The sequence below is a fragment of the Notamacropus eugenii genome, chromosome 4, assembly GCF_028372415.1.
Source record: "Notamacropus eugenii isolate mMacEug1 chromosome 4, mMacEug1.pri_v2, whole genome shotgun sequence".
NCBI lineage: Eukaryota > Metazoa > Chordata > Mammalia > Diprotodontia > Macropodidae > Notamacropus > Notamacropus eugenii.
In genome coordinates this window covers 463,414,619-463,438,334 of record NC_092875.1, presented here as the reverse complement: position 1 = coordinate 463,438,334, position 23,716 = coordinate 463,414,619, and the positions used below count along the sequence as shown (strand labels likewise).

The 23,716-nt window shown below is 38.3% G+C and overlaps 2 protein-coding genes across 7 annotated transcripts in view; one reads left to right on the top strand and one right to left on the bottom strand.

Annotated features, from left to right (window-relative positions):
- RAD17 (RAD17 checkpoint clamp loader component) overlaps positions 1-15,964 on the bottom strand; it is a 22,787-nt gene extending 6,823 nt beyond the window's left edge. The window contains exons 1-11 of one of the 5 annotated variants that reach the window (XM_072606277.1): positions 15,880-15,964; positions 13,562-13,665; positions 11,844-12,104; positions 9,222-9,305; positions 7,520-7,676; positions 6,329-6,465; positions 5,784-5,836; positions 5,573-5,698; positions 5,407-5,476; positions 2,628-2,739; positions 610-804 (exon numbers count right to left, since the gene is read on the bottom strand). In XM_072606277.1, coding sequence (XP_072462378.1) covers positions 610-804; positions 2,628-2,739; positions 5,407-5,476; positions 5,573-5,698; positions 5,784-5,836; positions 6,329-6,465; positions 7,520-7,676; positions 9,222-9,305; positions 11,844-12,104; positions 13,562-13,665; positions 15,880-15,964 — 1,384 coding nt within the window. Of the gene's footprint in view, positions 1-609; positions 805-2,627; positions 2,740-5,406; positions 5,477-5,572; positions 5,699-5,783; positions 5,837-6,328; positions 6,466-7,519; positions 7,677-9,221; positions 9,306-11,843; positions 12,105-13,561; positions 13,666-14,971; positions 15,134-15,199; positions 15,337-15,381; positions 15,595-15,879 lie in introns of those variants that run through there. The other 4 variants (XM_072606279.1, XM_072606281.1, XM_072606282.1 and 1 more) reach the window with 4 other exon arrangements.
- On the top strand, positions 15,861-23,716 carry AK6 (adenylate kinase 6). Of its 2 annotated transcripts, XM_072606284.1 has the most exons (6): positions 16,191-16,486; positions 17,085-17,177; positions 18,449-18,507; positions 18,928-19,073; positions 20,972-22,672; positions 23,537-23,716. In XM_072606284.1, the coding sequence occupies exons 1-5, from the start codon at positions 16,285-16,287 to the stop codon at positions 21,159-21,161; spliced, it is 690 nt and encodes a 229-aa protein (XP_072462385.1). In that variant the 5' UTR covers positions 16,191-16,284; the 3' UTR covers positions 21,162-22,672; positions 23,537-23,716. The 2 variants fall into 2 exon arrangements, with proteins under 2 accessions (XP_072462386.1, XP_072462385.1); XM_072606285.1 differs by lacking the exons at positions 16,191-16,486; positions 23,537-23,716 and adding an exon at positions 15,861-15,975 and having other exon boundaries at positions 20,972-21,580.

Below are 23,716 nucleotides of genomic sequence, written 5' to 3'. Positions count from 1 at the left end.
GCTATTATTTATACTGCACTGTCAATTACTTTATTCGGATGTTTAAATTGATATTTTTCCTAAAATGAGAGGCCGGGGAAGGAAAGAAAATATGGGAGGTGAAGAAAGACAAGTCCAAGTAGAGTTCTGAAGTGGTGAGTCTTTGGAAAGTCAAAAAGTGGCACAAGAGCAGTGAATACTGGGCGGCACTGGATGAAAAAGGAGTATAAAACAATCAAATAAGATCATTAAAAATAAATGATGCTGAGGACTCTGGTAGCAAGCCATTTGTCACTAAAATTGCTTAGTTAGCTAAACAAAAACCATCTTACCTAAATGGATGACCATTTAACTATCAAATGACTATAAGCGTAAAGGTCCTATGATCCACTAGGAACCTGTTAGCGTTTAATTACTTTTGCAGAAAGTAAACTATTTTTTATAGCTAACATTAATAAATGTTTGTTCCATAAACAAATGAAAGCTCAGCCAATTCGTATCTGTCCTCTGTCTTCTTGACAGAGACTAACAAGTTCATCTAAATGCCACTGTAATGTGTTTATATAAACCTAGCATTTTATTAAGGAAACATTCATGACTTCAAATAAAGGATAAAAGCTTCTTACTTACTTTTACAATACAATATCTTTCCCAAAGCTCTGAAGAGAAAGAGAGAGGAATCTTTGCCACCAATTGCCTGGACTTCTTGACTTTCCAAAGTACTATTAGGTCTCTTTCTTTGCTTTGCTCTTGACAACAAAGCATCTGATTTTATTGAAGATATACCTTTTTTCCTTGACCAAAAATCAGTGTCCCCTGAATTACCTGCAATGAAGTAACCAAAAACTTTGAAATATGCAGAAATGATAGTCCATTATAGCTGATAACTTTTCAGCAAAAAATAAAAAAATGAATACAAACTAAGCCATCAATGTGAGTACTCCCTCCATTCAACACATCTATAGAACTCTTGTCTGCATCATCTCCCCAAATCACCAGCTGGGGGAGTATTCTTCTAGATCTCTTGATGTTGAATGGACACCAATGGTGCATGTAGGTTGCACAATGGATATTTCTAGTTCTTGCTTCAAGAATAGTCCATTTCCTTTTCTGGTCATATACTTCTCTTAATGTTATTTCTTCTGTACGTTTTTTGGTAGGTGATATACTGCAGCCTACTCACACCCACCGTGAACTTTTCCACTGCCCTTTGGGTGGCCCCCAATTTTTTGGAGACTGATATTTCATAACTCTCAGTCAAAGTATCACCAGAAAATGCTGATGTTAAAAACACTCCCCATCCCCTAATCCCTGGAAAAAGTTTGGGGTCACTGAAAGTACAGCATAAATGACCTAAGGCAATCCATAAGATAAATAAGTTTCTAGACAAAAGGTGTCGTTTCCCCACCCAGCTGTTCCTATATGGAGGATCAGGCTGGATTCTCTTGAATGATTAAGTCTCTCACTAAGGCGATCTACAGTGTAGATCAATGTAATCAGTACGATATCACCTGCAAATAGGAGCATCTGAAGGACCTCACCACCTACAGGGGATCTCTCTTCCATTTGGACTATCTTGCATGGCTCACCCATCCATCTGTTTTTCATACCTTGATGGATATTGAGAATTTTTTAAGTTAACTTTTTATTCCTTCGACTTATACTTAGGAGATACCACCTTTAAGGTGACATTTTTCTCTACAAAATCAAATACTTCTTATGGTCATCGAATAAAAAGGTCAGTAGGGTCTTGTATTTTCTAACATCCTTTAGTCAATTACATATATAACCTGCAAGATCTGTTTGATTATAAAATATCAACGCCCATTTCCTTCTAATCCCTTCATTAAAGATGCCTTCAACCATGTGTATACTTATAAAGATATTCTTTCAGTATCTTTTATCCCCAGACCTTCCTTTTTTGTTTCCTTCTTAAAATATTCTCCATGCATATAAGTGCTACACTCAAAATTTATTTCTCTAAAAGTGTAGAAAGAAAGTCTTTATAGAAAAGAATCAGTTTTATGCTGGAATGACTCTCACTGGGAGGTACTGAAAAACAATAACAAAAACCCACCCAAAAGTTCAATATGTAGAGCTCTAGGATCTTTTCCAATATATTTTTGAGGACTTACAAAATTCTCTAAATGGTAAAGAGTCAGAAAGAAATATGATTTAAGGTAAAAAAGCTAAGATATAATTTCATTTTGCAGTCAAATACTAAATCATTACTTGATGATCACGTGCAGCAGAGATGAATTCAATCCAACTTTCTTTTTCTAGTATGTATAAAATGTGCTGGTATGAAAATACACTAGTATGTATAAATTTTTTTAACAATTCAAAATCATTAGCATTTCTTAAATTCAAAAAGGAATTCAATAAAATAAATTGAAATAAAATACATCATTATAAAAAGTATAGATTTAAATAAAACAATGATTTCATTTCCCTTTATCTTACATTGTAGCTGCACGCTGGACATTTCCACTTTTTAAATGAAAAAACTTTGGGCTATATTTCAGTTGTTTAGGGACTAAACAATACCATTTTAAATTGCTACAAATATTTTATTTCACTTCATTATTGACTAAGAAAAAACCATCTTCACTTACATAAAACAAAACAGATTTATCACCCATATTTACCTTTAAAAGAAGAAAACTGGAGACTGTTTATTGCACTTCTTATATCACCAGAACATCCTTTACAAAGCACTTCTAAAGACGGCTTGTCAGGGACAACAATTTTTCCTCCATCCTTAAGCAAGAAAGTGAAAAACCAACATTATTTTCTGAACTAGTGAAGAAAATTAGGGGCACACTGGTACACTAGAAAAGACTCCATCTTATAGGATTAACTGCCAAGATTTCATTCAAGTGAAAATGCAACAGTGCTTTACCATTAATTAGTAATCATCTATTAAGTTCACATTGAATTTAATATAAATTACAGAGTATGAATTGTATTTATCTTTGTTGCAGTTTCGCTATTTTAAAACTATCCTGCTGCTATCATATGGAATAATAGAATAGATATTAATAATTCCCTACACTAAAGTTTTCAACAAATTTATCTATTCTCAGTACTAAGAAGCCACAGAGTGTAAACTTTTATGGTCCAAAATTTCCTCAGAAGCAAGCTCAGAGCAAAAACCTGAATCAGAGATTCTTAACTTAGTGTGTCATAGGCCCCTTTACCTTCTCAGAATGATTTCTCTTAACTGTATAAAATATATAAGGAAATCAAGTAAACCAAAACAGTTATCAACACATTAAATGGCCATTTCACTCCTGGTTCTACCTCCTCACTTGCAGCCTTTCCATCTCAGAGATGCCCCTATTCTGAGGCCTTGTGATGGCAAGCAAAATAGGGATCTTTTTGCTGTTTTTTAGTATAATCAAGTGCCTCTGATTGAATCTTGCCTTTATCAATCAAGAGTCTTTACTAGCAGTAAAGTACAGAAACAAAAGTAGAAAGAATCTGTGTTTGTGTTGTTAATTTTTTTAATGTGATTAAAGATGTTCCCCACCCATTAATGGGTCTGCCCATTAAGGGGAATTTGATTAGGGAAGATCTGTGGGAAGGCCCATGCCTTTTGTTAATGAGGCACTGGTTCTCAAGGGTTGTGATGCCCTCTGGCTCTAAAACAGGTATAAACACTCTGAGCTGAGGCTTTACTTTAGGGCTTAAGGTTTGAGTGCCCAGAAAGGACTCTGGGAATCTGCTAAAGAAGCCTCTCAGCTTTGAAAACTCAGTGATTCCCTCTGGTAACTATGGTCAGACAGCTGGGGTCCATTTGTCTGTTGAATTCAGGCAAAGGAAGCCATGTCTGTTGATCTTTCGATTTCTCTGTATTTTTTTTGAAGTTCAGGGTGCTGACTCCCCTGAATTAGGTGAATGATATATGTGCTTGGTTACAGGAATGATACATGATTGTTAACCCCTCAAAAGCTGCCTTTCCTTTTATGAATGCACATCTAAGAACCTGTGATAGCAGGCCTCCCTGTGTATGCTGGGGTGCTTACTGATACAGGTTCTCTCCTGACTGGTAAGTCCTTGGCTCAGACCACCAACCAGAATTCAAAGAAAGGAGAGATTAATTCTGGCTGAGCAAATCAAGTATTAACACAGGGAAGATGAATAGTACAGTTTTTCTATCACAGTGTTTCCCAACACAACTTCATAAGAAGATTCCGTCGTAACTTAACCAATTAACTGCTAGACATTCATGTCAATGTCCAAAAGGCATCTTGAGTTTAGCATGTTAAAAAAATGGAACTCATCTTGTTTTCCACAAACCCATTCTTCCTTCTTCTGAACTTCTCTATTTCTGTTGGGGCACTACCAGTTTGCAACCTTGGAGTTACCCTCAATTTTTCACTATTCGTCATTCCCCATGTCAAATTAGTTTCCAAATCTTGATGATTCTACCTTCACAAAACCTTTCATATTGTTCCTTTCTCTCCATACCAGCTACCATTCTAATTCAGGTCATCATCTCTCACTGGGGCAATAGCCATCCAACTGGTGTCTTGTAGTCCAGTATCCCTTCTCCCAATCCATCCTACTCAAGAGTTGCCAAACTGATATTTCTGATACACAATGTGACCATGTCATTTCCCCACTTCAAAATCTTCAACGACTCCTTATAACCTATATGACAAAATTCTCATCCTGCCATTTGAAATCCATTTATTATGTAGTTCTCATCTACTCCTATCCAGTTTTATTTCATAGAATTAATGCTCTTCCCTACAAAACATTTCATCTCTTGCTTCTGTAATTCGTCTAAGTGGTTTTTTTCAAGCCTAGAACATACTCATCATCTCTGCCTCTTAGAATCCCGAGTTTCCTTTGAGCACAGTACAGTCAACCACCCCTCCTAAAAAGAGGCCTTTCCTGATTCTCTTGGTTGTTTATACTCTTTCTCTCTTGGAAATGAATTTCCTTTTTATTTAATTATCTGTTGAGATAGGTAGAATGTAAGTTCCTTAAAGGCAGGTACTATTAAGTTTTTGTATTTGTTTCTTATTACCTAGGATGGTTACTTAAGAAATGTCTGTTGGTTGGCAGGCCTATATGCAAGAGATTGTATGTTACGTTGTGACAGTTCATCAACTAACCTCCAATGTATAGGATTTCTGACACTTTTACTGGTAGAGAGCTGCATTAGTAATCTGTTTAATGGGGTATAAAATGAGTAGTTAAATGACTCTCATATTCACAGAGTATGTTGGCAGTGAATCCAAACTTCTAAGTTACTTAAAAGCAAGTGCTGAATTCATAGTACAATTAATATAATGGCTATAATTTATAACACAGCAGGCCCAGAAAAGAGAAATTTAAATGGGAAATGCAAAGTTTACTAAGGAAATCCTTTAAAATGACATTACTACATAAATGTCATCAATGTTTGAAACTTACCATATTAGCTTCTAAAGCTGCTATTCTACTAAGAACTTTCATCATAATTGTTGGAGCCACAGGGTTGAAACTGTCAGAAATTTATAAAGAAAAACAGTAGTTAATGACATTCTAAAGATGTGATCTTTCTATGAATGCTATAGGAGGTGCAAAGAAATCATCTTACCTAATATTCGATATAGAACACTCTTCTTGAATTTCTTTGGGGAACAGTAATCTCTGACTACTGTCTCCACTGAGACTATCAGAAATTATAAATACAAGAGAACATCGCCCTAGCTGCACAAATCTCCTAAAATGACAGAGAGCAAAAGTTAAGACATTACAATGTTGTCAATTATTAACTTGGAGCTTTAGTAAATGTCACTGAAATTTACCTTAGTATTTCATGTAAAGTACTTGGATCTCTATAAAATTGATTAGGCATATCCTATGGAAAACACAGTATAAAAATTAACATAATTTTAATTGCAGACATACTTTTTTTAAACAGGCAAATTACCAAGTAAAGCCTCTCCCCAACTTAACTTTTTTGTTCCAACTAGGAGAATGCAGGATAATTTAAAGTATCCATCAGTCAACAGGAATCTCATTTATTAACTACTATTTGTAGAAAACTACTAAACTAGATGATTGATAACAAACTATCGTCACAGAAAATAGTAAACTGTTAAAAATGCACATTATGTCTTCCTATAACAAAATTCATTTAATCTTATAAACAAGAGATTTGTGTTTCTCAATCCCACATCAATGATAAATTACTTAGAACTCCTAAGTATGATGTAAGTCTAAGCAATATTTGAATATTATTTCTGAAATATGTCATAATTCCAACATGACAATGTCATCATTATCAGATAAGACAGAAATACCCAAATTTTGGAGGTAGGTATAGCTTTTCAAGATTTTTTTTTTTTACCTCAACCAAAATAATCTTCTTATCAGTGTGCAGACAATCACCAAGCATCTGTAGTTTGTTATATTTATTTGCTCTCAACAGAAACTCTTGAAAAATAGTCACCTGAGATTGACTAGGAATCATATGGAAATCTGATTCTGAAAAAGAAGCATTTTTCTTGTCAACAAGTCAGAAAACACATAAATGATCTGTCTTTTGTTTAGGATGGTTGTTCAAGTGTTCAGTAAATGGCTGTCAAAAGACATTTACTATGAGTCCTAGCTTCTGGTATACTACTTGGCTATATACTTGGGGAAAAAAATCACTTAAATTCTGTGGACTTCAGTCTCTAACCCTGAACATGAGGAGGGGGTTAGACTAAATGATTTTTAAGGTTCCTTTTAGCTCTAAGATTTTCTGTTGCCTCTCCTAAGATACTCAAGTACATTTGAGAACTTTAGCTAGACTTATTCCACCCCCACAATTACTCATTTGTCTTTCTAGCCATCTATTCATGTGGCTAAGGAGGGAAGATTGTTTTTAATAACTGAAAAAAAAAAAGCCTAAAGCAAATCTTACCTATAATGAATAGAAGAGTTAATGCAGGTAGATTTCTGGATATTTTAAAAACAATACTAACAACAGTGAAGTCTTAAATCCTCCAAAAGGCCCTTAATCCCCAGTCTACTACAAGAGAGAAGTTTCTTGCCTCAGTCAAAATAATCTCTTTAGTATGGTGCAATATTCCATCTGGCTGTCATACTACTTACATTAAATTCTATGATCAAATAAATAGTGCTGAGAGAAAGGAAAGCACAACTCTAGCTTGCCCTGGCCATTACTATGATCCTGAATATGTTGGGAAGATAATAGAGTTGGAAGAAACCTCAAAGACCATCTCATTCATCACCCTCTTTTTCACATAAAGAAACTAAGATCCAAAGACAGTAGCCAAAGTCCCACAAGTGAGTCAGCAGTAAAGCTAAGATTTGACCACCTCCCCATCCTCTCTTCCTCTGACTCAAAATTCAAGTGTCTTTGGATTCCAAAGAGGAGTGTGAGCCTAGCTTTGGTGACAACTCCTAACTTCACACCCAAGGAAATTTTTATCCAGTAGCAGCATCAGAGACTATGTGATACAGGATGAACTTCCATCTGCTTTCAATACAGAAGTACCCCTCCCTCTCTTTTTGAAAACAAAATAAATCTCACCATGATTAAATCCATCCTTCATATCATGTTTTCTGGAGTCTAGAAAAACAGGGTTAATCCATTCTTGTACTTCAATACCAAGATCCTTAACTAGTATTTGTAGAGTTGCTGTTTTTCCACATCCAGGAGGACCTGTAATTGTTAGAATAGATCCGCCCTACAACAGACAAATATTATACATTAAAAATGAAAAATCCTAATGAAATATGCCAGGATAACAACTTCGTTAATTTTACTTAGTATTTTTCTATATTAACATAATAGTAGAACTTTCCTATCACAGCAGTTGGTAAAATGAAAAAGTCTTTTAATTTAATAGAAACCTCTTGAATTTTATTAAATAACCCTAGATCAGTTTGAAGACATCAATCCTCTATAAGACTTTTTCCTTCCACTTTTAATCAGCTCCTTGCAACACAGTTCCACTAGAACATGATTAATAGAAGTGTAACTTTACCAAGAGATGGGGATCTCCACGCCTGGAGTGAATTGTCTACATCTCTCCCTCAACAGATAGATACTCCTGGAGGAACAACTGCTATCAACTAGATTATGACCTATGAAAGACTATGCCTATCCTCTTGTCTTTGGAATTTGAGTTCTTACTAGGAAACAGAATATCTATCATTGTATATATGCTAACACAGTGAAATTATAGGACCCCAAAATTGGGCCACCCATTTTATTTCTATTGAGAGAACGACCATCACTCCATGCATTTAGGTTTGCAAACACGGTGTAATCATCCATTCCTCACTCTCCCTCACCTCACAAAGACTTCCATCTCTCTATACACATAGCTACTATATTTCAGACCTTTATCAGCTTACTCTTAGACTACAGAATATATAACTATCCTAAATGGTCTTCCTACTTCAAGTGTAAACCTCACTCCAATCCTTCAATCCATCCATCACAGAGCTAACAAAGTGATTTTCTTACAAACAAACATGTCATTCTCCTACATGATAAATTCCTGTAGCTCTCTACTGCCACTAGGATATCAAATATAGACCCCTGGCTTTTAAAACCTTTCATGATACATCCCCAACCTGCTGCCTTATCAGACATTATGCTCCTTCACGTACTGGAAAATAAACTAATCTTCTTGTTGTTCTTGTGTCAGAAGTGTTGAATTTGGCTAGAAGTAGCCCACAAAACTCCCAATGAAACCCAAACCAGATTAAAATGTAATTGGGAAATGTTTAACAAAATAAACAAAACACAACAGAGCATAGATACTATTAATCTGTGGTTTTCTAAATCTCTATGTAGCCCACAGGGTTGTTTTTATTTGAAACTGATACCACAGTCTCACATAACACTCTATCTCCCATCTCTGTGCCTTTGCATTGGCTGTCCTCCATCCCTGGAATGCTCTCTCTTCTCATTTCCACCTCTTAGAATCTCTTATGTCCTTTAAATTACTTTGTAATTAGTTTGTATATATTCATAAATACATGTTTTGTCTTTCAAGATAGAATGTAATCTCCGTGAGGGCAGAGTGTTTCATTTTTGTCTCAGTCTCTCCAGATACAGCCTTGGGACAAGGTACTTAGTGAATTCTTATTGATTCCCCAGATCCAACAAACCCTTTTCTTCTGAAACAGTGACATATATTTAACTTCTGACTACAAATTGCAAAGCAGTATTAACATTTACAAAGCATTTTAAAATGATATTATGACTAATTTTTAATTACCAATTTTGGTTGCTTCTCAAAAACATGAGCTTTTAACCAGGTTTCAAGTTCTTCAACTTTCTTCTTATGAACAGCAAGTTCATTCTAGCATGAAAGATGAAAGTTTAAGAATTGTTAAAATATATTTTGATTTCAAAGTAATAAATAATAAGTCACATTTATATGGTACCTAAAGATTTTACACTTTCTTACACTGGGAAGTAGTGTATGTACTGAACACTTCAAAGTTAAATGAAAACAAATTTAGTACCAATGCTAAACAGATAACAAAACAGACTAGTAATAAACTGACTAATAAACAAATGGTCAAAGGACATAAAGTTGGTGTTTGAAAATAGGATTCAGAATTCTAGATCATTACTTACAATATAGGGTTGGAATACACCCTACTATCAGGGACAAGAGGAGGATAAGAATTTATCAAGAAGGTATCTTACAAATAGAATCTAAAAAAGATTTTAAGCTAAAAGGGACAGGAGATAGAGAAGAATGCCTATGTCTGTCCCTCAAGATATGTATTAGAGAGAGTAGCCACAAGGAAGAAAGTATAGAGTTGGGACACAAAAATTCACAGGAGACAAAAATCAAGGAGAGGAACCAGTAGTAAAACTCAAGGTGTCAGGTGTTCGTATGCAAATGCCCAAGATTTAGGCAAATATATGAGAGAAAAAAGAGGTCCTACAGGATTCAAAGAGGTAAGTTTGATCTACTAGGTATCCCTGTGACCTAGGCAAACAAAACCCAATGACGGGACAATGAGTCTGAATAAAAATACTTCATTCAAAAGAAAAAGGAGTTGGGAATAGGGTAGCATTATATATTAAGGGGGTATGTACTCAAGGGACTAGGTGTTCTTGTAGAGTGGTTGAACAAATTACGGTATATGAATGTAATGGAATACCACTCTGCTGTAAGAAATGACCAAGGGGCAATTTCAGAGAAAACCGAGAAGTCTTGTGTGTGAACTGATACAGACTGAAATGAGCAGAATCAGAACAATTTTGACAATGACAACACTGTGAAAACAAATAATTTTTAAATACTCAACTCTGATCTAACCAGTAACAATCCTACCTGAGCAGTAATGGAAAATGCTACATATATTCTGAAAGAGAGGTGGTGGAATTAAGTATATGTGTGTATACATATACATGTATACATATACATACACACACATATCTATGTGTATATATATGTATATATATATATATACATATATATACACACACACACACATACATATAGGTTTGGATATGATAAACGTGGAAATTTGTTTTGATTATGAGTATCTGTTACAAGTTTTTTGGGTTTTTTTCCCTGCAATGGCTTGGGTAAGAAGGAGGGAAAGAAAATAAATGGTTGTTAAATGAATAAACAGAACTTAAAGCCATTAATTTAAAAAAAAAATCAGTTATAGTCAATCCAAGAACCAGAGAAGGGAAGCAAGACAGAGAATATTTGAAGGTCAAAGGAGAGAGAAACAAGTGTATTCATCATTGGGACATACTACAGAAAACCTGGATAGAGAAAGGAAATAAAAGAAGAATTCAGGGAGGAGACCACATCTGTTACAGAGGCATGATACAGTGTATACTGATGGAAGAACTTCAATTATCTAGACATCTGCTGGAGTTTTCTCTGTCAAAAGCAAAACAACCAAGAACTCCTTGATTTTCTTTAGTTATAATGCCATCCTTCAAAAAGAACCCCACAAGGGGAAATATTTTTCTAGCACTGGTGGATTAAGTTGAATCCTAGGAATCTTGGGGAAGAACTAAGCCTTCAAACTTAAAAGTTTGTGATAAGGAAGAAACACAGGCATAGTCTGAAATGTGCCCTAGATTTTTGAAAAGTAGATTTTGAAAGAGTTCAGAGCAAAGACAGATAAGATCCCAGGGAATTTTGACTTCATAGGAAGTCAACCTAAGAAGGAGATGAGATCTCAAGAATGAAAATTTAAAAACACAAAGGTAAACAATTCTAATGAGGAAGAAAAATGGAATTTGTCCAGAGACCATTATGGAGACATAGGGTACTCAACATCCAACAATATCCAACTTAGATTTTAAAAAGAAATGTACAGAAAATTCAGAAAAGCCAGTTAACTTATAATTAATATAAAAACAATGATCCTGTGAAAAAAGCATGAGAAGGACTTGCAGATGCCACCAGATGGAGTTCATAGTTTCACCGGTCTGCTGATGCTATTAAATCATAAGGCTTTAAAACAGTTCATAACAGAAAACGCATCACCAGAAATGAATTGAGGTTTTATTTTTTCTTCTAACTCATCATAAAAGTAGTTAAAATTAAAATTAAGTTGGGTGAAGAGGGAGAAAAATTGCTTCTTTTTGTAGTCTGAATAAATTCCACATTTAAGCTAAATCAAGATTCATGAAAAGCACTAAGGAACATATATTGTATGGAATTACTAACTGAAAAAAAAAGGGATAGAGATATCAGTGTGAAAAAAATTATACAAGCAAAACCCATAAATTCTGTAGATCATTTAGAAAAATTAAAAAAAGAAATCACATTGTGAAATGCTTCCACAATCTCTTCAACTGGTGTCATTTTCAGTTCCCTCTTAAATTTTACTGCTTGAAAATAATGATTTTGTACCTGAGTTTCTGGTTTGTATTTATCTACCCATGGTTCATTTTCAGACAGATCTTCATTTAAATTTGATTCAACATTATTCTGTTTTGAGGAAGATGATTTTCCTTTTTTTCTAGTTGGAAACTTGCTACTTTCTAATATGGAAGACAAATCTTTTCTTCTCTGATGAAAATTATTTACTCCCACAGATGCAGTTGTAAGAGCAGAAGAGATGTCTGTGTTTCCAACAAAATCATCAAATGAAGGCTCTACCCAGGTGGTTATCTGGGGGGGAAATCAATGTAAATAGTATGACTATATCATCTTTTCCCATCCCTAACACAGTATATAAGTTTCTAGAACATCTAACAATCACAAACTTACAACACTGACTTGTAACATATTTACCCACAGTAATGAAATAAGGTGGGTTTTTTGTAGCTATGATTTCCATCTAGCAATTATGGTGAGACAAATCAACGTTCTCTGTAGCTGGCATCAATGTTAACTAGAGTAGTATCATTTCAATTAGCTACATTACCTTTAAACTTATGTGAACAAGAATAAACATTTACAAGTTTACACATTGTGTAATTACAGCCTGATACGCCTCTTCACTGCACAGAACATCCACTATTTGAGTAAATAAAAGACAGGTAGAGTTTTAAGGAAAACTGAGATTTACCCCTAATAAATGAAACGTTAAAACAACCCAACAAGTAGTTAGTTAGTTCCTATTATGTGTCAGGCATTGTGCTGGAGACACAAAGACAAAAATTAAATGTGTACATCTGCCTCCTTTATTTCTCTTTTCTGTAATTTTTTATTTATGCAACAAACATTTAGAAATCAACAGTAAGAGAGTTCAACTTGCAAACGCAGCATGAGTATTTCAAGAACTAAAATTTTTAGGATGAATTTCTTACATCCTAATCACAATGGTTACTAGCTATCAATACTTTTAAATGTAGAAAAATCTATCAAAATTCAGCACCTTTGCCACCTTTGGGTAATCTGTTCAAATTGTTTGCCTCTTGAATGCGGAACTTTGTATTAAATACTGGCTAAAAGGAATGGGTAAATCAAGTTTTCTTTAAAAAGTATTTTATTATTGATTCTCTAACATAAAATACAGAATTTTTATTTCCATCTTATAGGAAATATTTAAATGATTTACTTAAAATTACAGTCAGTGGTGAAGTTAAGAGCTAACACTAAACCCAGAAAGATAAGCAGGAATTTCAACAGCTCTACCTCTGTCTTCTCATGTCTTGCTTTGTTCCTCAAACTTAAAGCCAAAGTACAGTTATCCCTTTCACACAGTGACTTTCCCATAAGAAATTAAATGGAAATTTTAAGGGAATTTTGAGGAAGCCAAAGACACATGCCTATGACCACATACTTAACCCAAATTTTACAATACGGGACTGTAAAACATCCCATAAAAGAAAAAGGAAAAATTCAGACTTCTTCTATGGTACAAAGGGAGGGCCAAAAAATTTTATGTGCATTTTCCAGATCGCAGGGGCACTGTACACCTAACGGAGGTGTGAAAGGGATAATTGTATACCCATGCAGAATAAGGTTATGAGATTAACTACCAGCTCTGCTATACAGCTAAAAATCCACATGGTCTCATTTTAAGCTACTTCTGTATTTTGTGAGATGAGCTGAATTACAGCCATTGCTGTATTAGACTTTATTTGTAACCAGTTATGTTTATTTTCAATAATGTTTCATACCTTTGTGGAAGATACCTTTCGTCTAAGGGAAGTTTTTGACATTATAAACCTTGATAGTTCCCATCCGTAGTATAGAACCTGCAGTACGTTAAAGTATAAATCACCTGAAAAAGAAAGAAAATAAATTTATGGAAGGCTGTCTCTTCTCCCAAATTAAGAAAACTACAGACATGAATATTAAGTTATAATTAACGTAGGGCTCAAAACCAGGTATTTATCGTATTGATGTATTTGTCTTCTAAGCTGTGTGACCATGGGCAAGTTACCGCCTCAGTCACATTTTAAAACAGGGATTAATGGTATATACACTATCTACCTCACAGAGGCTTAAATGAGATAATGGATTAAAATGCTTCCTAAAATAAAGACAGTACAGTGGATAATGTCAGACTTGGGAGTTAGGAGGACCTGAGGGTTCAAGTCCTGCCTCAAACACTTGAATAATCCTGGCCAAATCACTCACTCAATTTGTTTTCTCCTTTGTAGAATGGAAGTATCGCCTACCTATCTCCTAAGATTGTTGTGAGAATCAAATAAGAACAAGCCTAAAAAGCTTGGCAAGCTAATGATATAAATGCTCGTTGCTATTATTTACAAATAACAGTGTGACGGAGGAAAGAAGGAAAAGTTACAGATTTTTTTTTTCCGTTGGAGTTAAAAAGCTATATCACGAAATTAATGTTATTGTCCACTGCAGCTGGGCCAACGGATTCATGTGCGGCTTTTCATCCACCGTAAGCAGAACGGCTTTATAAGAAGTCAGAGTTGGTAAACTGAGCGCACTCTCCAACGGTGGTGCTGGAGAAGACTTGAGAGGAGAGCCAATGATACTTCTAAGAAATAATTCAGATTGTGCATCGGAAGGACAAACACCGAAGCGGAACCCTAAATACTCTGGCCACAGAAGGAGAAGACGAGACTCACCGGAAAGGACTCTGGTGTTGGGGAAAGGGGAAGGGGGAGGCAGAGGATGGGAAGGATGGATGGTGTCACGGACACCCTGCAGGAGGCAGAGGACGGAAGGGCCCGGACACAAGAACCATTCACTAAGCACCCCTGGAGCGCCTACAGAGGCTCAACGGGGCACACAAGAGGAGGGTAGTTTCCATTTTAAAAGTCCTGAAGGGAAAATTTCAAATCAGAGTAAAAGTGCTTAACTCCCCGGAAAAACAAAAGCCCATAAAAATCCAACAGACGTGTCTAGGTTATCTACAGGGCCTTTATTCCTTAAGGCATTTGGCTTTCCCATACTTAAAAAAATGCATTTTGCGGAAAACCTGATTTTTTTTTTTCTCGAAAGAGTGCGCAAACATCCTGCAGCCTGGGCCCGGCAAGTCCGGCGGCCAGTCCTGCGTGGGGCACACAGAAGCTCCAAACCAGACCGAACACAGCGGTGGACGGAAATCACACCTGCAGACATCTGGTGCATTTTCCAGCGGGGCGGAACGTCACACTTCCGGCCTCATACAACCTAGACAGCCGGCAGGCACCGTGAAGGCCACCGACCAAGAGACCCCGGGGACAGGGCGCTCACCCCCTCCCTCCACCGGCTCACTTCTCCTGGTGAGGAAACAGACAAGGGCACTTCCGGTGCGCCCCGCCGCAGGGGGCGTGCGGAGTAACGGGCAGCGGGCTTACCGAGAGTACCCCGGATTCCTTTTAAAAGCCCGGGCGGACGAGCCTTCCCCGTCCGCAGACGCCCGGCTCCCACCTGGGGCCGCAGCCCCGCGGAGGTCGCTCGCTCGCCCGACGCTCGCTCCCTCCCGGCCTCCGTACTCCTCCTCCCCCCGCCCCGCGCTAGCGGCCGCTCGCGGCCGGACCTCGAAACGGCTCCGGGTCATCGTGGGGCCGCAGGGAAAGGGTCAGCCACCAGCGCGACGGGCAGGGGCTCCTTCCTCGCGCCGACCTCACCTGCGGGCAGCGAGCAGCGACCCTGCGGCATCCCCCCCCTGCCCGGGGGAGGCGGCGGCTACGGCCCACGTCCAGAAGCGGCAGCCAAACGGCACTCCGGGGGCCAAGCTGGGAGCCCACGCTGAGGCCCCGCCTCTCGGCTGGGGGGGGGCCTCCCACGACTGCTGGCGCCTAGGCGACGGCGCCAGAGGGCGGGGGGAAGAGAAAGAGCGCCGTTCGGGCTGTCCTGGGCATTGCCTGCGCTGGCGGCGCGCGGCCCGCGGACCCCTCGGCTCGGATTGGCTCGAAGGCGCTGTCATAGAGGGGCCGCTGACCAATGGGCGGGAGGGGCGGGGCGCGGTGATGCGTGCGGGAGTGTGCGCTGAGCGGGTGCTCGAGGACCCTGGGCCCGCCCCCTCGCCTCCTACCTAGGCCCCTCTGCCTGTTGCTCCCTCGTGGAGAGCGGAGACCGGGGCGGAGCCGGCCGGCCGCGACCATGAGGCTGCCCAACATCCTGCTCACGGGTCAGGGCCGCGGCTCGGGCGGCGGGGGTCGGGGCTGGCGGGACCCGGCTCTGGGCGGTGTGGCCGGTGGGGGGCGGGAGACGTTAACGCGGTCGGTCCGTCCCGGATCCCCCGTGGTGTCCTCATCTTCCCACGCGGAGATGGAGGAGGGAAAGCGTCGGGGCTGCCCGCGTCCGCGGGATGTGGAGCTGAGCCGGTCCCGTCTGGAGGTACCCCGGGGAAGCCTGGGGGGCCCCCACCCCCAACAATGCCCACGAGACCAGAGCCCGGCGTTGCCAGGGTCCGTTGGGCTCGGGGTCTTGCTCAGTGATGCCTGGTGATGGGGGGGGGCTTCGTCCGAGCTGGGGGCTGTCGTGGCCGCCTTACGGTCATGGCCTTAGCGTAGATGGGCCGCTCTCTGCCTCTGAAAGCCATCGGGCTTCTGTTGAAGCCTTTGTAAAATGCCCGTGCCCGTGGGTGAGACCCCGATGTTCCAAAGGTTCACCGCCGAGATCAAGCCGGGGCGTTACGGGTTGGTGCCATCTACGTATCTTATGGACCTTTTGGGTTACGCTAGTAAGGAGTTAACCAACTGGAAGCCTTCCAGGACTACCAGAGTTGTAGACGAGGAGACGAGAGTGGCATAAGATGGGAGAAGACGCTGGCCACTTGGCTTTGGTGCCCTCCTTAAGCGGTCAGGCTTAACAAGTAAAGTTCGCACTGGTTTGGCAGGCGCATTTGTGAAAACTTCTCCGGTCACAAGAACAGCAGTCTGAAGATGGTATATGACAGTATGGGACCCCAGCATCTATGGGCACTGTTCATCCTTCAGAAAAAGGCTATGGTATTACCGCATCTGGCCAGTGTTTGACAGCGTGTAGCTTGGAAAGAGCTGAATTTAGAGTCATAACACTTGGATTTAAATCCCAGCTTTGCTGCTCAGTGACTTTGCCACTTTTGTGATCTGGAGCAAGCCCCTTCATTTCTTCATTGTTTCCTTATCTGTAAAAAGAGGAGTAGGAGCCAGATGACCTCCAGTGTCTCTTTTAACTCTAAATATATGGTTCTTAAGAAGGTGATAACTTGTCTCTCATTTTAACCTTAGATATCTTTTATGGATTGTTTTATAGGTACCCCAGGGGTTGGAAAGACCACACTAGGTAAAGAGCTTGCGTCAAGAACAGGACTGACATATGTTAATGTGGGCGATTTAGCACAAGAAGGTAAATTTTATACTTGTCAAAGGGAACTTTGTATCATAGATGTGTTGTGTTTTCAATAAATACAACACGTGACAGTGTAAAGGCATAATGAAGAGATTGACCGTACTTGATTCGGTGTTGGGTAGTAGTAGTACAGTGTCTTATCTTTAGCTAACCAACTCCAAACTCCTTTACATGGCCCTTGAAGCCTTCAGTAGTATTATGCCACCTTACTTTTTCCAGCCTTATCTCATTTCATGTCTCTTCCTCTAAAGAGACTTCGTCATCCATAGATAGAATTGTCACTTTCTCCTAAGGCAGCCAGTTGGAGTCACTGGACAACTGTAAAGTTCTTTTCCTGTTCTGCTTCATTATAACTTGATCCATGAATCCTAGTTTTGACTTTTACTTATAATGTCATCTTCCCTTTCTGTTGGGGTCCCCTAGACCATTTCAGGGATCCCTAAAACTCGACCCAAGGCTCTTGTCCAGCAAGAGGCCTTGATCTAGTGAGTAATGAAATGAGGCAGGAGACAAGGTGGTGAGAACTCCGTTTATTCTAGCTAGCTCACATGCATATATACTCTTAATTATGTGAACATTCCTAAGCCTATACATTGAACCTATTATCTAACACTATTCCTTACATGGGTGTCTTCTCCACTGGACATCCAGAACTGGACAAAGAACTGCCACATTGCCAACAAAGACAAGACCCTTCCTCCTGAAATCCATCTAGTTCCACCCCTACTGACAAGCCCCCAGGTTATTTTAGGCAGGCTCTCAGTGTGGCAGGTCAGCTCTAATTTGTCCCATTACACCTTTCAACATTTAAACAACTGTTAGGTCTCCTTTAGTCTTCTAATGAGGCTAACCACCTGTATTTCAAGTGTTCTTTGACTTGATTTCCATATCTTATGTTGGTTCACCTTTTCTGATTTAAACATGTTGTCCACGTGGCATTTAGCTAGTATAGTTCCATTTGTACGTGAAATGCCACTGAAACCCTCTGACTTAATTGATAAGTTTTAGGGAAATGACAGAGGGCACAGCAGTTGAATGATTGGGCACATAGCTGGTGTCAGAAGTGATATTTCTTTCAAAGTCTACCTGACTCCAAGCCTAGCATTTCATACTACTCCATGCTATTTGTACATCTAATAGTAATCTAATAATTAGTTATGAATTAGGATATCTTTGTTTGGAGGGGGAAAATAGCTAAACTTAAATTCCAAATATCTGCTAATGGCATTGGAATGATTTGGAATGATGTAATGTTTCTTATTCTTTAGGACAGTTATATGATGGCTTTGATGAAGAATATGAATGTCCCATTTTGGATGAAGACAGAGTAAGTATAAGATTATTACTTTTTTTTTGTTTAGAGTTGTAATTTCATCATTATGGGGAATTCCCTACCCCAGTGTTGAGCTGCAACTCTTGTGAAATTTATATTCTTAGAGAATTGCTTGGGGGCACAAAGAAGTTGTACTACTTAGCCAGAATGGAAAAGCTATTCTGTGTTGGAAGCAGGATTTGAACCCAGGTCTTCATGACTCTAATGCAAGTTCTGTATCCACAGCATAATGGTTATTGTTGCTGCTTATTTATTATTGGATACATCACTATATCGAGGTTTTATATTAATATAATTAATGATCAGTAGCTTACTTTATGCCCTTTATATTTAAATATTTCCTCACAATTAAAAAATAAAATGTTTCTTATAATTTAATGGAAAACATTGATATTTATTATACTTTTTTAACAGGTAGTTGATGAGTTAGAAAATAAAATGAAAGAAGGTGGAGTTATTGTTGATTACCATGGCTGTGACTTCTTCCCTGAACGATGGTTTCATATTGTTTTTGTTCTTCAAACAGATAATTCTGTATTATATCCAAGACTTGAAAAGAGGTAAGAGAAAATGAATGTTACTTATAGTGCATTATTTTACTTTTTAAATTAAATTTTATTTTCCCTGTCATATACTGTCTCTCCTCCCCTCCCACTCTGAACCCTTATTGAGAAAGTAAGAAAAACAGAATCCATGTGACATTCATGTAGGATCAAGCAAAACAAATTCCTGCATTGAGACCATGTCAAATAAAAACCAAATACCACACATCTCAGTCTGTATTCTGTGTCTTTGGCTTGTCTATCCCCTCTGTCAGGAGTCCTCTGGAATTCTGTTTGATCATTGTGTTGTTAAGAGTCTTTCAAAGTTGTCTTTTTACACAACATTGTTATTGTATAAATTGTTCCCCTGGACTGGTTCTGCTTGCCTTAGTCTGTATCATTTCATACAAATCTTCCCAGGTTTCTCTAAGATATCTTCCTTGTTGTTTATTATAGCGCAACAGTATTCCATCACATTTGCATACACCATAATGTGTTCAGCGGTGCCCCAGTTGATGAGCGCCACCTCAGTGTCCAGTTCTTTGCCATTACAAAAAGAGTTGCTATTAATGTTTTTTATGGATGGGTTCTTTCTTCTTTCCTCGATCTCTGGGGGTGTAGGCCTAGTAATGGTATTGCTGGGTGAAAGGGGATGTACCTTATATGGCATTTTAAACCTTTATCCATAAAACTGACCAAGAATAATAGAACAGGTAGTTAATCTTTACTATTTTATAATAATTATAAAAGCTCCTGTTTACATATCATTTTCTAGTTAGAAATCTTTTCTCATAATGACTATTTGAAGTAGGTAGGGACAGTAGTATTCCCACTTTACAAATACAGAAATGAAGCCTAGAATTGCTAAATGATTTGCCCAAGGACTTGCAGCCCCTGAATGTGGAACCAGGATTTGAATTCAGATTTCTTTAGCACTGACTTTCTTGACTTTTTTCTTTCTTCTACATGTGGTTACCTTACCATTGCAAACTTCGTCTATGTAGAACAACATTCTGATTCTAGATTAAAAGGATTAGTTAAGATCTAGACAATATTTTCTTAATGGATAGACTCATCTGACAGGTCAAATTGAAAAATTTTTATTCTTTCATGGTTTCTCCAGGCAGTAAAACCTTCCTTTGACTCACAGGTGCTTGATAAGTACTTTCCAAGTGGCTAATTGGAACATATCTTGTAGGAAGGCAGCAGACTACTTCTCTTTTCTCTCAAATAAAAAGTTCTAGGATTTCAATAAAGAATCCTTCTGGGTAGAATATTAGAGAATAGTTGCATCAGGGAAAATGTTTGGAATGCAGATATTGAAAAATGTGTAACTGAAAAAATTAACCAGTTTCTTAGCAATCTGTTGAATTGGAGATTTAACTTTTCAGTTAATTGATGCTCTCAGCATTTTTTGGAATAGAGAAATAAAACTATTATCTACGTGTGAAAGGAGGTACATATCTTCTGCTGTTTTCTTCAATTTTAAAATTTAAGTTTAACACTTGATAATAAACTAGTTGTGGTTATGTTTTCTCCCTCCAACTAGATTATTCTCTCTGCTCTTTCTGAACAGAGGTTATATTATATATTTCTCTACATGTAGCACCATAATAGGCCCGTACATAACAGTGCTCAGTGTAGTTGGGGAAACTGAGTTATGGGCAGCCTGCAACACAAGTCATGTTTGAACTTGTGGACTGGTCTCTCAGATTTGAGTTTTGACATTCCTATCTAGATGCCTCTCAGATTCTGATACTTCTAAATTGTTGTTTCTGGTTTTAAAATGAAAAGTTTAGAAAATATTTTTACATCAACTTTCAGCAGTTTTTTGGAGGGAGGGTTGGTTCCTAAACAAATACTTGTTCCATTCAGATTTTGTATATGTGTGTCTAAACCCCAACTTTGTTTTCTAGGGGATACAGTATAAAGAAACTGCAGGACAATATTCAGTGTGAAATTTTCCAAATTCTTTATGAAGAAGCCATGGCCTCCTACAACCATGAAATAGTACACCGGCTGCCCAGCAATGTACCAGAAGAACTAGAGAATAATTTAGATCAGATAATGAAATGGATTGAGCAGTGGATAAAAGATAATAATTGAACCTTGAGGACAAAGCATGGACTTTTCAAGGTTTTCCACATGATGGTTTTAAAGATCTTCTTGATGATTTTTCCTTCCCCATGCAGTAGAAATTAAGACAACAGACACTAAATTTTATGATCCAGGATTGTGCTGTAGAAGTAGCAGGTGGACAGTATATTAAGTTGAGTGATAACTAATTAATTTTTTTCTCCATGAGAAAACTGAAAACCCCTCAAATACAATGAATAAGATATTAAGGACTTTTTAAGTTTAGGAATATTCAGCATTCTCATTTACTTTGGTTAACTGCTAATGAATAAGCAAGTTTGAGAAAATAGGTGGAAATCTTTAATACTTGACATGAAAAAGAAAATGAAGGTTAGGAAGAACTGCTGACTTATAAATAAAAGAGTCTAAGGATAAAGCCATAAGCATTACATTAAGTCTTCTATTGGTGGTGAATTGCTGTTATTTTAATTTTGCAAGTTGGTTATAAATTAGGATAGTCATAAAATAAATGATGAGATCTTTGAGAAAATAGCATATTTTTTTTTTTTAGTACAAGAGCTCACTGAGCTCTTTTGCCTATAAAATCACTGCTGATCCTGGCACTGATAATTGTGCCTGCAGAAGAGTAAACCCATCACGGTTTCCATATATAGAAGGGCCGTGGCAAAGGTCTTCTGTGCAGCCATGAAAACCGCAAATATTAATTTATTGGTTGGCTAATTTCAGTCTTCCTAAGTTTCATGAAAATTCATGTGATAATGCTTTGCTACCGTATAGGTGGTGATAATTGTTAGGTAAAAATTTTAAAATACAGTGATTGTGTATTTCATGAAGATGTGTTTAACATTGATAACTATCACTTTTCCCCTCTTAAAAGTATATTTCTGTGCCTTACTGATGTATTTTTGGACTACCAAGCAGGCTTTTTTTTAGCCTTGTTCCTTTAGCTATGCTACTCTGCACTCCTTCCTTTGCTGAGAAATAGTGCTTTCAGAGGTCACCAGTTGTAAGTCTTGGCTGCCTACAACTTCAGTCAGAAAGTGATCAGTTGGTGTTTTTGTGAAAGGAAGTCAGTTTAATTGTTGGTAAGGACCTGAATATCCAGCTTGCCTTTAGGGCGTCTCCACTTGGACATACTATTAGCTTCACAGATTCAGCCAGCCCAGAGAGCACCAGATTGATAGTTAGTAGAAACCTGAGTTCACTTCTTGTCTGATATCTACCAGCTGTGTAACCCTGGGGAAGTTATAAGCTCTGAGCTTCAGTATCCTCTTATAAAAAATGGTTACTGTTAGCTGCACAGAGATACTGTGAGTAAAGTGATTTATAAACTTAACAGTGACATAGAATTGTGGTCAGTTATATTCCTCAAACTTGCTCCCATTTCTCACTTTACTATTTTTGTCTGTTGTGCCACAGTTCACCCTCTTTTCAGTGTTCATTGCAAAGTTTCACCAGTTCTACCTCTCTGACATCTCTTGGATCTCCCCTTCTCTGTACTTACTCAATTAACATCTTAGGTAAGCATGGGCCACTGCGAAAAGCCTCCTGCCTCATCTCCCTCCTCTTGGCATTATTTTTCTCCACATGTACCAATCCTACTTCCATACCATACCAATGATATTTTAAAGCATGGGTCACATTATATTGCACCTCTGTTTGTTGCTTTTTATATCAGTATGAGTTCTTTTTGACATTTAAAACCCCTCATAACCTGACTGCACTTTAACTTTCTGGCCTTATTATACATTCTACAGTCCCCTTCCCAACCCACGAAATGTGCTTTTTCTATCGACTGTCCTCATGCCTTGAAATATATTCCTTAATCCTGGTTCTTAGTCCCTAGTTTCCTTCAAAGCTTAACTCAAGCACAGTATTCTACCTGAAGCCTTTTCTCTTTCCCCAAGCTGCTGTTGCCTTGCCTTCCCCACCTCTTCAAATAACTTTGTTTGTATGTCTTTCCCTCAAGAGAATATAAGCTCCTTGAGGGTAGGGCCTCTTTCATTTTTGTCTTTGTGTTCTTAGCACCTAGCACAAGTGCCTGGCATATAGGAGTACTTAATAAATTCTTAATGAGTATTTCGAAACGTTGGTATTCAACTCTTCCCTCTCCCTCATGTTATATCTAGTCAGTCAATTCTACCTTCATGTTTCTTAAACTTGTCACAGTTTCCCTTTTGTTTCCAGTTACTCCCTCTCTATAGGCCCTCAAAGTCACTGGTACTCATTCTGCCATACATGCTCAGGTCTCCCCAGTTCTGACAAAATGTGCCTTCACTTGACCCTTTTTTTTTTTTATCCAGCTATTTTCCCAACCTGTGCCTTGCTATCACTGACAAACACATGCTTCTGCTTCATCACCACCCGTTCTTTTCTTCTTTTAGGATTTTGTCGCAACATTCTCCTGAACATCACCAGTGATAGTCTCACGTTGTGATCATCCCTATCCATTGGAGCAGCATCTTCATGTGACTTTAGAGACGATACGACTTTGCTTGTCCTCTTTGTCAGTTACTTGGTCTCACTATATTTTTTCTTAAGTGCTTAAAGTGGATATTCCCCAA

Bases quoted from the DNA above. Each gene is read 5' to 3' on its own strand.
- AK6 (XM_072606284.1), top strand. From the start codon at position 16,285: ATGCCTGGTGATGGGGGGGGGCTTCGTCCGAGCTGGGGGCTGTCGTGG. The intron at 17,178-18,448 runs GTAAATTTTATA...CTTATTCTTTAG, and splicing joins GGGCGATTTAGCACAAGAAG to GACAGTTATATGATGGCTTT. The intron at 19,074-20,971 runs GTAAGAGAAAAT...TTTGTTTTCTAG, and splicing joins TATCCAAGACTTGAAAAGAG to GGGATACAGTATAAAGAAAC.